This window comes from Nomascus leucogenys, chromosome 17 (assembly GCF_006542625.1).
Source record: "Nomascus leucogenys isolate Asia chromosome 17, Asia_NLE_v1, whole genome shotgun sequence".
NCBI classification, from domain to species: Eukaryota; Metazoa; Chordata; class Mammalia; order Primates; family Hylobatidae; genus Nomascus; species Nomascus leucogenys.
In genome coordinates, this window is record NC_044397.1 from 6,691,738 (window position 1) to 6,705,098 (window position 13,361).

The 13,361-nt window shown below is 54.1% G+C and overlaps 1 protein-coding gene across 4 annotated transcripts in view; it reads left to right on the forward strand.

Annotated features, from left to right (window-relative positions):
* The window catches only part of TTBK1 (tau tubulin kinase 1), a 45,482-nt gene that overhangs the window by 16,922 nt on the left and 15,199 nt on the right, over positions 1 to 13,361 (forward strand). For all 4 annotated transcript variants that reach the window (XR_004026552.1, XR_004026551.1, XM_030797555.1 and 1 more), the window contains exon 13: positions 2,367 to 2,928. Coding sequence is in view for 2 of the 4 variants with exons in the window: in XM_030797555.1 (XP_030653415.1) it covers positions 2,367 to 2,928 (562 nt within the window). In the remaining 2 variants the exon portion in view is untranslated. The remainder of the gene's footprint in view (positions 1 to 2,366; positions 2,929 to 13,361) is intronic.

Here is a 13,361-nt window from a genome sequence, read left to right on the forward strand (position 1 = left end):
CATCAGAAAAGGGGTCTCTTCCAAAGACCCAGTCCTGGGGATAAGGGGGTATCCTTTCTGGCATCCACTCCGTGTGTCTCCTCGTGAGCAACCTCAGTCCTTACACACTCACACAGGTTGGCTTACCTGGGACTGAAGACCACCATTTTCGTCTGTGGTAGCCTGGAGTCCCTCTCCCTGGAGACGGAGAAATGAGGAAAGGCAGTTTGGGAAGGGATATGAGTGGAGAAGAGAGGTGGGAAATGCCCTGAATGAGACAGTCCTGAAGGGCTGCCTGCTTTTAGGGAACAAGAAACAAATTAGTTTGGCTCACAGTGAACCCCAGTTGCAGGGATGGTAGAGAAAGTTGAGGGCTGAACAGGATATCATAGACAGCAGAGGGTCTGGATGGGCTCTGGGGCACTCGGGAGCAGGAGACAGTACAAAGCAGTTGGGATTCGGATTTCCCACCCCACTGCCTCCTGTCTCCAACCCTCCGTCTGAGCTCCCACTACGCACACACATGCAAACACACACACACACACACACACACACATACACACACACACAAGCACCACTAGCCCTGAGCCTTCTTTGGCACCCTTTCTCCCCTTTACTCCATCAAAACAAACCGTGCCTCAGAAAGGAAATGATATCAGCCATTTACATGGGAGCATAAATATAAGACCCTAGGTGGCCTCTCTCAGGGATGTTTTATTTAAGTCTTTATTAACAAGTCAATAAAAATATTGTGCACAGTCAGATTGGGCAGGTCCCACGTAGGCTGGGGCGGGAGTATTTTAAGAAAGCCCCACAGGCGGTTCTGATCTGCACCCCTGCCTCTGCAGCTGAAGAGCCATTGAACCACAGGCTGGATGCTGGGGGAGAATGAAAGTCAGCCCCCTGCCCACAGCCTGAATGTGAGGGAGTGGCACAAACCCCAGATAGGTTAGGCCTCCATGGTGGCTCTCAGTGGGGTACCCTGGCATTTGAGAGAGGGCAATTCTTTCTTGTGTAGCATCCCCCCCCACACTATTGTACAATCAGAAATATCCGCCTCTTGGGGCTGGCATGGCCCCAAGTTGAGAAGCTCTGAAAGTAATGTGAGATTCACAGCACAGTTCAAGATAACGAGTCTGGGCGCAGTGGCTCACGCCTGTAATCCCAGCACTTTGGGAGGCCGAGGCGGGTGGATCACCTGAGGTCGGAGTCCGAGACCAGCCTGGCCAACATGGTGAAACCCCATCTCTACTAAAAATACAAAAATTAGCGAGGCATGGTGATGTGCACCTGTAAGCGCCGCTACTCAGGAGGCTGAGGCAGGAGAATAGCTTGAACCTGGGAGGTGGAGGTTACAGCGAGCCAAGATCATGCTACTGCACTCCAGTCTGGGTGACAGAGATTCCGTCTCAAAAAAAAAAAAAAAAAAAAAGATAACGACAGAAGAGATGTCCCAAGGCAGGATCAATGCCCTTGGGGTAAAGTCAGATGGGACCCAGGTCCTGCCTGGCAGAGCTCACAGTCTCTTGGGGAGACAGATTATGTGACAGACATGAAGTTCACCCTGTGATGAGAGAGAGATACAATGCACTAATCCTTGCAGGATGGGAAAGGCAGGCTACCTGTCCAAAGCGACAGCCAACCTGTATCAGACAGCAAAGGGTAGAAGGACAGGCTGTGTGTGGGGAGAAGTCCTGTGGGGAGAGGCTACATTGGGGGTGGGCCTTAAGGGTGGAATCTGAGATGGGGCTAGTGAGGGAAATGGGGAGACAGCTGTAGTCAGGCTGTGAGAGGCCTTGAGTGTAAACCAAGGAATGTGGACTTTGTTGTTGGGGCCGGGGAGTCACTGGAGTTTGTTGAACTGGGACTAACAAGGCCGTCTTGGGGGTGATGAAACCAGCCAGGCAGGCCTGGAGGGTGGTGGCAGAAGAGGCTAGAAAGCCCTCTGTAAACTCAAGGGCCAGTTGGGTGTGTTTGCCTAGAAGCAGCAGGAAGCAGCCACTGTCGGGTGTGAGCACTGGAGAGGCAAGAACAAAGCTTGCCTGAGGAAGATTAGCTTCCCTAGGGTGGCCCAGGAGAGAGCGTTCCTTGCACAGAAACCTGAGTTTATTTTCTGCTTGTTTGTATTCCCGGAGCACGGTAAGCATTCAAAAACAGTTGCTGAATGAACGAATGAATGAACAAACTAACTAACAAACGAACTAACAAAGCCTTGATAGGAAGTGAGGTTGGAGGGTGACAATCTAGAGGTAACTGGCCTGGCTCAGGGTGGGAGGGGTACTGTGGTCAGGAGGTTTTGGGAGTCACGCCCCACACTGCCGCTGGCGTGGGGTCCTTGGGGGTCCAGTGGGGCCAGGCATTGAGCCCCATGAGGGGTGGCTTTGCAGGTCACGGATGGATCTGCCTGGCTCGCCCTCGCGCCAGGCCTGCTCCTCTCAGCCAGCCCAGATGCTGTCAGTGGACACAGGCCACGCTGACCGACAGGCCAGCGGCCGCATGGACGTGTCAGCCTCTGTGGAGCAGGAGGCCCTGAGCAACGCCTTCCGCTCGGTGCCGCTGGCTGAGGAGGAGGACTTCGACAGCAAAGAGTGGGTCATCATCGACAAGGAGACGGAGCTCAAGGACTTCCCTCCGGGGGCTGAGCCCAGCACGTCGGGCACCACGGACGAGGAGCCCGAGGAGCTGCGGCCACTGCCCGAGGAGGGCGAGGAGCGGCGGCGGCTGGGGGCAGAGCCCACCGTCCGGCCCCGGGGACGCAGCATGCAGGCACTGGCGGAGGAGGACCTGCCGCATTTGCCACCCCAGCCCCTGCCACCCCAGCTGAGCCAGGCCGATGGCCGTTCCGAGACGTCACAGCCCCCCACGCCCGGCAGCCCTTCCCACTCGCCCCTGCACTCGGGACCCCGCCCTCGACGGAGAGAGTCGGACCCCACAGGCCCACAGAGACAGGTAAGGTTGGGCTTGCACCCCACTCCCCATATCCAGATGCCCAGAGTCCTGGTGTGTAGGCCTGGGGTGCTCCATGTGTGCTGGCACTACTGACCAGTAAGCCAGCAGTCACAGGGCCGTGATGGAGGTAGACAGGCTTAAGGGTCTGAAACCATGTTTGGGGGGCAGGCAAGGCTCCCCAGAGGAAGTGCCCTCTCAGTTCTGAGTTAAGTCTGGCACTATGAGCAGTGAAACCAAGTGAAAAGGCAGGAGAAAGGCCTTGCAGGCCACGGGCACAGTGTTTTGCACAGGCCGGGAGGGGGCGATCTGAGAACACTGAGCTGATGGCACACTGCAGCAGACAAGGCTGCGAGGTCAGCCTTGGGCCCTGCCACGGAGGGTCTCGGGGCTATGCTAAGGGGTCGGGGCTTGATGCTGCAGGTTTGGTGAGCCACTGAAGGCTTTTAAACAGGAGTGCAACATGATTACATTGGTACTGTTGAATGATCCTTAGGCTGCTGTGTAGAAAATGGATTGAAATGGCATGAAATGAGATGCAGGCAGGCCACGTGGCAGGCAAGAGAGTGCCCCGGTGGCTTGGGCTGGGGTGGGGCTGTGGATGTGGGGCAAGGTGGATAGTGCCAAGGGTGTTGGGGATAGGCCAAGAGGGCTGTGATGGAGTGGGGGCCAGGGCATCTCGTGTCTCGGCTGATGCCCTGAGTGGTTTTGAAGGGAGTGAGAATTCAGATGTAAATACAATGATCTGACCAGTGCGGTGGCTCAGGCTTGTGGGCCAAGGTGGGTGGATCACCTGAGGTCAGGAATTCAAGACCAGCCTGGCCAACATGGCGAAACCCCATCTTTACTAAAAATACAAAAATTTAGCTGGGCGTGGTGGTGCCTGCCTGTAATCCCAGCTACTTGGGAGGCTGAGGCACGAGAATTGATTGAACCCGAGAGACAGAGGTTGCAGTGAGCCAAGATTGTGCCATTGCACTCCAGCCTGGGTGACAGAACGAGACTCTGACTAAAATAAAATAAAATAAAATAAAATAAAACAAAACAAAATAAAATAAATACAATGACCTCACGGAATCTAAGGATGTCCATGTGTAGGCACCTGAGGCTCAGGAGAGAGATCTCACCTGGAAATACAGATTTCGGGGTTTGGGAAACCATGGGAATGGGTGATGTTACCCAAGAGGACTGTGCAGGGTGTAGAACCCAAAAGGGAGGGTGGAAGCTGAGAGGTGCTCACATCTACGGGGAATGAGAGGAGAAGGAGCTCTACATGATGAGTGAGAGGGAGAGGTCGGAGCATGGGAGGAGCACCGGGGAGAAGGTCCCTGAAATCAGGGCAGGAGAGGTCTGGAGGGCAGCAGGGAGGAGTGGGAAGTGGTTCCCATGATCAGGGCAGACTTCATGGAGGAGGTGAGCTCTGAGAGCCAGGTGGATGGCCGTGGGGAGGAGTGGAGCCAAGGCGAGAGAGACTATAGTTGAGCACAGGGACAGGTGTGTTGGGTGTCCTGGGAGAGCCCAGTCTGGCTGCAGTGGCACCTCCTTGTGTGGGAGGACTGAGGAACAAAGCTGGAAGGGCAGGGAGGGGCCAGATGGTGGCCAAATTGCAAAACATCTCGTGATATTTAGGTTATTCTGACAAGGACAGGGTGTCAGAATAGGCAGAGAGCCACTGGCCTGACCAGGCTTTGCTATGTGGGACAGAGGCTGACCTCTGACCTGGGAAATCGAGGAAAACTCTAGCACTGTGTGCCAAATGGGGTTCATGAACCCACAGAGGAGCTGGGGAGAGTCATGGAGGGGATGCCGAAAGGGGCTCAGGGGCTGCGCCGCATTCCACTTAGTGGTCCCACGTTGGGGGCGTACACTCTAGGTGACTCTGGGAGGTGCCCAGGTGTTGGGCCAGGGGCCAGTTCTACCACTTGCTCAGATTGGGAGGCCTTGCCTGGGATCACATGGGTGCCCTGGGAAAAGCAGCTGCGGGCAGGAGTGTATTCAGACCCCATTGGTATCTAGAGGTCCCTTCTAGAAGAGAGGACCTCCAAGCTGTGGTCCTGGGGAGTATGCATTCCGGCCTTGCCTGGACACTGGAAACTGGGGACTCAAAAAGTGGGGCCTGTGAGTCCTCACCCAGAGAGGCCCTAGCTGGCCTGAGTTGGAGGTGCAGCCCTGGCAGACTGGGCAGTCAGTGGGCTAGCACCTCTGGGTTGTGAGTAGCCATTGCTCCCACCACACCCAGCACCAGGCAGCAGGAGAGGGAGCAAAATGTGTTTGGGGTCCTTGCTCCGCTCCCATTTATTCATCCACACTCACTGAGTATTTACTGTGTGCCATGTACCACAGGCATCAGAGGTGACTTGCACAATAGGTTGTACCCGCAGGAAGTGCAGAGTCTAGGGAGGGTGACAGACAGTGTCAAGAGAGAGCCCAGAATTAAAGTCGGGAGACTGAGGTCTGGACCTGGCTCTGCCGTTCCCTTCCTAGTGACTGAGGGCCAGTCAGTGTCCCTTTCTGGGCCTCCAGATGAGGGAGCTGAGGTTCTTCTGAGGTTCATCTCTAAAGTTTTTCTTACCTGCAGATTCCTACCTGTGTCCTGGGACTCATCCTCTCTTTGGGGAATTCTGGCCAAGGGTGTGGGGAGAGAGAGATTTGGTGGGGTGGGGAAGCACAGGCTGATTCTGTAATCAGTCAGTCTCGGGCTCGGGTCCTGCTTGTGACAGGGACAGGCACTAACTGTGTCAGCAAGAGATGAGTTGTGTGTGTCTTTGGGGGTGAGGTGTATGTGGGCCTTGGGTTCCCCACAGTGTACAGAATCGAGGTTGGTTAGCATTCTGCCCCTGTGCACGTGCATTTGTGTCAGCGGAGCTCAAGCCATGCACTGGTGGATGGATGTGTCCACATGTATGTGCCTGCATGTGGGTGCACACGTTATTGCATTTGTGTAGAATATGCAGCAGGTCTGCAAGTGTGTACAGAACCACAGATGCCTAAAATGTCAAAGCATTTCTATTGATGATAACAATTGGAGTAATAATTCTAATAATGACAACAATAGTTAGCACTGTCCTAAGCACTTTCATGTTTACATGTATATTCTTCACAACAACACTATGAACAGGGAATCCTGATTTTAAAAGTAAGAAAACTAAGACTCAGAGAAGCAAAGTTTTTAGCCCAGCACCAGCTGGTAAGTGTTAGCACTGGGACTTGAACCCAGGCAGCTCGTTCCAAGATCTGAGCTCTGAGCCATTCCGTCTGAGGTCTGCGAATTTTTTTTTTTTTTTTTTTTTTTTTTTTTGAGACAGAGTTTCGCTCTTGTTGCCCAGGCTCGAGTGCAATGGCGTCATCTCAGCTGACTGCAACCTCTGCCTCCCAGGTTCAAGCAATTCTCCTGCCTCAGTCTCCCGAGAAGCTGGGATTACAGGCATGCACTACCACCATGCCCCACTAATTTTGTATTTTTAGTAGAGACGGGGTTTCTCCATGTTGAGGCTGGTCTTGAACTACTGACCTCAGGTGATCTGCCTGCCTCGGCCTCCCAAAGCGCTAGGATTACAGGCGTGAGCCACTGCGCCCGGCCTGAGGTCTGTGAGTTTAACAGAAAACATACAGGCCAGAGAGAGCAGATGGTTTGTGCAGGATCAGAGAGAGCCTGGAGCATGCGTGTGTGTGTGTGTGTGTGTGTGTGTGTGTGTGTGTGTGTGTGTTATGTGCATACCCACTGTCTGGGCCATGTCAGCAGGTGTGCCTGTGGGCATGTCAGTGTGCAGGGCAGCCTCTGTGTGTGTCTCTTGATGAACATATGGGGTATAACATGTTTTGCCAAGTACTTCAGGACAACGGGGTGAAGCAGAGATCTTCCGTCATCAAGGGTAGAGGAGCAGGGAGAAATGGACTGGCCTATTTTTTTCTTCTGTCTTTGGGCTGGCCTGAAGGAAGTGGTGAGCCCAGCCTGGGCCTATGGCAGGACCTCCCAAATCTGGCTGCTTCCTAGAATCACAGTTTCTGGGACTCTCCACCCACGGGCGGAGATTATGCGGCTCAGGGCAGGCAGGAAGTCTCTGCTGAATTCCCTCTTTCCCACCACGTTTTTCGAGGCGCCCTCTCTAGACCTAGCTCAATTTTCTCAGTGCCTGATGTGTGAACTTCCTCATAACACCAATCATTTAAACTATGAGCACCTACAACTCTGTCGCCTGCACATGTGGGGAACCGGGAGGGAAACAGTGTGAAAGCAGGCACAATTTTAAAGTATCTACCTTGGTGATGGTGGGTTTTTTTGTTTTTGTTTTTTCTTCTTCTTTCACACCTGGCTTTCTTCTCAAGGAAATTTAAGGTACAAATTAGGAGTTGCGGGAAAAGCTAGGGCAAGGGTGAAGCAGGCTAGCAAGTGTGTGATTTGGGGGAGCGCTGTTTGCCTTCCTTTACTGGTTGTCTCTGACCGATAGCACAGCAGGTCAGCATGCACTGAGTACACAGACACTGCCCGGCAGCCACCAAAGCATTTCCCTGCCACGTGCTGGACAGTGTGCTAGGGGCTGGGGGACAAAGATGAATAAAGCTGCCCAGTCCTGCCTTTTTGGAGCTTAAGGTCACAAGTGGTGGGGTGGAGATGCAAAGGTCTAGAAAGATGTTTACAATCCAGGTGCATCAGGGAGATAACAGAGCACTCTTACCTGCTAGAAGCTGGGAGCTTGCGGGGGAGGGAGCTGGAGTGGTCTCACAGAGGTGATATTTCAACTGGTGTTGAAGACAAGCAGGTGGCCACAAGTGGTGCCCAATCTGAAGGGCAAGAGCACTCTGGGATTCAATGCCATCCTATGAAAAATCCTTCTGCCTGGCAGCTGAGCAAACTCTGGCTGGAATGTTAACTCAAGCCACCCACATGTGCTGTGAGAGGGGGCTTTGGGCAACGGTGGTGCCTCTGTCCCTTGGTCTCTCTGGATGGGCCTTAGACCCCTAATCCTTGGTTCAGATGGGACTAGCTCAGAAGGATCCTAGACTTGGCCAAAAAGAAGCTGAAAGGGAAAGCAAGGTGGAAGCAAAGCCAGTCCTATTAGAATGTTCTCCCTTTTCCCTAGTCTGCTGGAGGCTCCATGCCAAGTCCCTTGTGCCCCCATTTGACAGCAGCAAGGGATGCTGGAGCTGAGTGTCCCAGGCCCCCTCCTTCCTGGAGGAGCTGGCCCAGCCAGTCCTTGCTGCCACTGTAGAAGCTATTTCAACTGGCCTCAGTCTCAGGAAGAGAGAGGGTCAGGCTAGGAGAGGTCCGGTAACACCCTGGGTGCCAATTCTACCCCCACGTATCTGGGACAGTTCCACTTCACTCGGAGGGCATGGGGGCACAGAGCAGGATTCTTCCAGAAGGCGATGAGGCAGCAGCTCTGCCCAGCCCCGTACACAAGCTGCCTGGAGGCTCAGACTTTGAGGGGGCAGGGAAAAAGCCACTTTCAAGAAATGACTTCAGTTTGCCCCTCCTCCTACGAGTCCATCCCTTCCCTCATTAGGAAGAGTGATTTAAAATTAGATGCTAAAATGGCCCAGTGAAGAGCGCAGCATTTACTCCATGGCGGGTGCTGTTCCAAGTGCTGCACATCTTATAACATTGAATCCCCACGACCACCCTTTGAGGTGGGCACCATTATGACCCCCATTTTAAAGAAGAGGAAGCTGAGGCTCAAAGAGATGCAGTAACTTGCTCAAGGTCACTCAGATTTTAAGTGGTGGAGTTGGGATTCAAACACGAGTAATTGGGCTCTAGAGTCCCACCTTATGCCGCATGGTCACCCCGATCCCCACACCTCCCTGTGATGGGGCGGGGGTGCCAAGGCGGAGGGTGTACAGGGAAAGTTTCTGAGACCTAATGAGTAGCACAGAATCCAGCTGGGGAGACAGGCCGCACACAGCTGTCAACACATGGCAAGGAACTCTCTCAGAGCACAGAGCCACCTTCCCCAGAGAATGGATTCCCCAGTCCAGAACAACCCTGAGCTAGGTAGGACTAAGCCAGGAAGGCTTCTCGGAGGAGGTGAGTGACCATGGTCTCCTTGCAGAGACCATAGTGTGAGAAGTTCCAGAGAGGAGGAGGAGGGGGAAGGGCGTTGGAGGCCAGAGCCTAGATTCTGAGGCAGGACCTTGGGGCGGGTGGTTTGCACCCTCTTCCACCCTGCCTGACCCGCCCACTTGCCTGGGACGCCGGCGCCGCAGGGGCTGTGAGCGGTGGGTGGCCCCGGAGACGGAGCTGTCGAGTCTGTGCCTGACACCTCTTTTCCCTCCACTCTCTTGGTCTCTTTCAGTTGGAGGAGGACAGACTCTCGGGGCACTCCCTCCCGCGGTACAGCCCCCTGCGACGACTGGCGTCCTCCGTGTTCTCCTCCTCCACGCTGGAGACGGAGCATTACCCTCACCCCGGCGGCGGCGGCTCCTCGGGCTCCTCCGGTTCCCTCATTCAGCGCAGCCGCTCGGCCGAGAGCAGCCCTGTGCGGGCGCCCCACCGGCGCCACGCGCCCCTCGCTGCTGGCAACCACAGACTCATGCCCTCGGTGCTCCGCATCTCGCGGTCCCAGCTGCAGCAGGGGTGGGCCCGGTTCACCCACAAGACCTAGGCTGGGCCCCCCCCCTCCTGGAGGGGGCAGGTGGGGGGGGTGGGGAGCAGGCAGGGGACCATGGTTCCTTCCCAGGACGCAATAATCACACACTCACACACCCCATCCCACCCCATCATGCAATACAGCCCCCCTAGAACGTTGGCCCAAGGTACTGTAATACTCCCACCCCAAGCAGAGTCTCCGTCCCCCCCTCCCCATCAGCTCCCTTTGTAGGTGCCAGCCAAATGGTGCAGGGAGGGGTGGGGCTGGTGGTACAGTTTCCAGGACAGGGCAGGGGCGCTCAGCTGGAGCCACTGATGGGTCCAGAGTCCCGTGGGCAGTAAGGTGTCAGGGAGATGAGGCCTGCAGGGCCACAGGCACTCTGGCATGGGCTTCGTTCTGTTTAATTTGTGATCTCTTGGCATGGCTGGGTCTGATCCACCCCGAGGGGCTGGTGGGAGGCCAAGACCCTCCTTGCGTGATGTGTGTGTGTGTGTGTGTGTGTGTGTGTGTGTGCGCGCGGCCCTGTGTATGGGATGGAGGCCAGGACAGCCAGGTTTGGAATGTGGTGGGGAGTGTTTCAGTGCTCAGTGATGGGGGGAGGCAGCCCTGTGACCTAGCGAGACTTTCCCAGGCCATCATCATTGAGGACAGAGTTCCTTCCTCACACATCTTACCCCAGAAAGGCTCAGTCCATGGTAGGCTGCCCCTCCCCCAAAACACCTGTGCCATCACTCCCTGGTAGGACTGGGTGTCTGTCCTCCGCTCCTCAGGAACTGAGGATGGATGAGAGGGGCCTGGGATTCACCTCTCAAGGCAGGCTGGAACTGAGCAACGAGGAGACCCAGCTTAGAAGCAGTGGCAGCAAAGGTGGTTGTTAAGGATGAGGCGAGAAACCGTGTGCTTGTCAGCAAAACCAGTGTCTCAGGACAAATCCTAAGTGGGAGCAGCCCCACCTCTGCCCTTCTCAGAGGGTGACTCCTTCCTGCAGGTGCTCGGTCAGCCCCAAGGGCGGTGGTGAAGACACAGCAGAAGAGAGGCGGGTTGGATAGGGATCTGGACACTTGGGAGTGGGGAAGTGTCAGGATGCTAGCTTGCTCATGCCTCTTCTGCCCATTTCTCAGCCCCCAACCTTCACTGCAGGGAGCCCAAGGTTCCCTTTATTCATCCTGCCCATGTCAGCCAGCACCTCTGTTCCCCTGTGGAATGCGGTAGTAGTGAAGTGGTTGCCAGAAAGGGCAGTGCCTGTATGGGGAGGGGAGGAGGCCCAAAGATTTGCAAAATGTTTATTTCAGTGAGACTGTATGTTTGCTTGTGTGCATGCGTGTACACTTGTGCGTAAGAGTGTGCTTACGAATGAGTGTTTGTGCATGTGGAAGGGCTGCCATGGATGAATGCTCAGGCTGTGCACTGTGTAATTCCAGGAAGTACCATTTACATAGACCTCAATGTGACTGGCACGTGCGCAAGTTGCACGGTGTTGTATGAGTGTGTGTATGCACATGTGTGTTAGGGAGCCAGAAAGATGTCTATGCAGTCATTGGTAGCTTCCTATGTACCTACTCTCATCCCAGCTTCACTCTTCTACCCCTCTCTCCCTGTAACCTCTGCTTGGCCCATCAATTCCCCAGATGTCTCTGGTTAGAGTAGAGGCCTCAGGCTGGCCCCTGCCTGGGGGTGCCATAAGTATGGTGGGCAGAGCCCTGGAGCCAAACTGTCCCCACAGAGGGCCACGATTGTGGTATGGCTCATCCACACCATCCACGTAAGCCACTCCATAGCCACACACTCCTTTCCCCAAAATCTTTCTTTGTAAGTCTATTTATTTATTTATTTATTTATTTATTTATTTATTTATTTTTGAGGATGTCTGGGCCAAGAGCACCTTCTCCATCTGGCAACAAAAGCCAGATTTGGGTTCTAATACTTGTGCCCCACCCCCACCCCCATCTCAGCTGCTCACTTTTGAACCTCCCCAGACCCAAGCCTCTGTTGCCCTCTGGGCTGTTTTGGATGGCTTTGCACCCTGCTCAGGCAGTAGGCAGGAGAGGGTCAAGGTGGACCCTTTGAGAAGGGACAGAAAACAAAAAGCACAAAGGTGAGGGGGTGAGGCTGAACAGTAGCCCCACTCCCCTCCTGCTGGCACTGCCTCCCCCAGCCCCCTCCTCTTGCCCTCCTCCCATCCACCCCAGGTAGTGGCAGGAGGTGAAGTGAAGGGAACCTGCCCACCATCTGCTCCATAAGTCAGCAGCAATGTGGGCAGGGATCCCCCCCAATCTGGGGTTGGATGAAACCAAGCACTCTGTGATCCAGCATTCCCTTCTAGAGGGTTCCACTGCTCAACCCTGAGCACAGCTCCATCTCAGTGACCAGAACCCTGAGGTACTCTAAGATCCCAAAGTGCCTTGTGAAATATCAAAGATGATGGCACTGGCTTCAGCCTCATTTTAGCATTACATACATATTAGTGTTTCCAACGCCTTTGGAAGTGGGAAATCCTGCAGCATTGAGAAGGTGGCTGAGTTTTCTTTTTTTTTTTTTTTTTTGAGACGAAGTCTCGCTCTGTCGCCCAGGCTGGAGTGCAGTGGCGCAATCTCGGCTCACTGTAAGCTCCGCCTCCCGGGTTCACGCCATTCTCCTGCCTCAGCCTCTCCGAGTAGCTGGGACTACAGGCGCCCACCACCACGCCCGGCTAATTTTTTGTATTTTTAGTGGAGACGGGGTTTCACCGTGGTCTCGATCTCCTGACCTCGTGATTCGCCCGCCTCGGCCTCCCAAAGTGCTGGGATTACAAGCGTGAGCCACCGCGCCCGGCCAGAGAAGGTGGCTGAGTTTTCAAACACACACCCCCCACCTCAGAACTGACACCTGTGGGAGAGGGTGTGTCCTTTAAAGCAAGGCCATGGTTCAAAGCATGTTGTCCTTTAGGGGGACATCTTTTTCTATATCCTCCATGGTGGAGGGGAGAGTGTTTTGTAAGCCATAAAGCTCTGAGCTAACAGGTGATCTTAATAATATTATCTTTTCTGGTGGCTTTGACTCTTGGAAATTGTTAAGGTCATCTAAACCACTTGTGTTGGATCAGGTTCACGTGAAGCTCGGCAGAGCTTCACATGGTTTGGGTCGAGTTGCCGGTCTCCGGTTCCCAGGCTAGGTGGGGATGCTGTGAGCCTGCAATATTGTCACTCTTGTTTTCTGAAGCATTTCCCAAGAGGAGGCCAGAATGTTTCAAGATTGATACCCTGCTTGGGGAAAGCGTGTAGCCTCCTCGGGGTCAGCTTTGAAAAGAGACAGCTGTCTTTGTTGTATTTTGAAAGTGGTGTTTTCGCACTTGATAGTCTCACTCTGCATTTAGTGGTGGCTTACAATTATTTGTGATTTTATTTAATAGCCACTGGCACACAGTGCTTATTATGTGCCAGGCAGCGATCTAAGCACTTTACAAAATTAACTCATTTAAACCTCATGATAGCTTATGAGGTAGATCCCAGTGTTATCTGCGTTTAACAAATTAATCAGAACATTTTATTTACCAGAACATATAAAAAACCCACCCATGCCGAATAATCTGAGGTCTTGTTTGACAGTTTGTGAAACATCTTGGTCTGTGTATTGGCTGGTTGATTGTCCTTTGCGGTGGGCCCCCTCCTCAGTCTATAGAAGCCATATTTTCCTTCCTTTCCCATTCCCACCTTGCCATGGGGTGGCGTCCAGATGGGAGTCACTCCAGAGTACTGGGGTTGGTTGAAATGGCTGGACCCTGTCTCTCCAGAGACCTCCAACCCCTCAATCCCACATGGCCCCAAGCATCCCACAGCAGCTCTGGGGATCAGGTGGGCAGAGGAGGAGTTA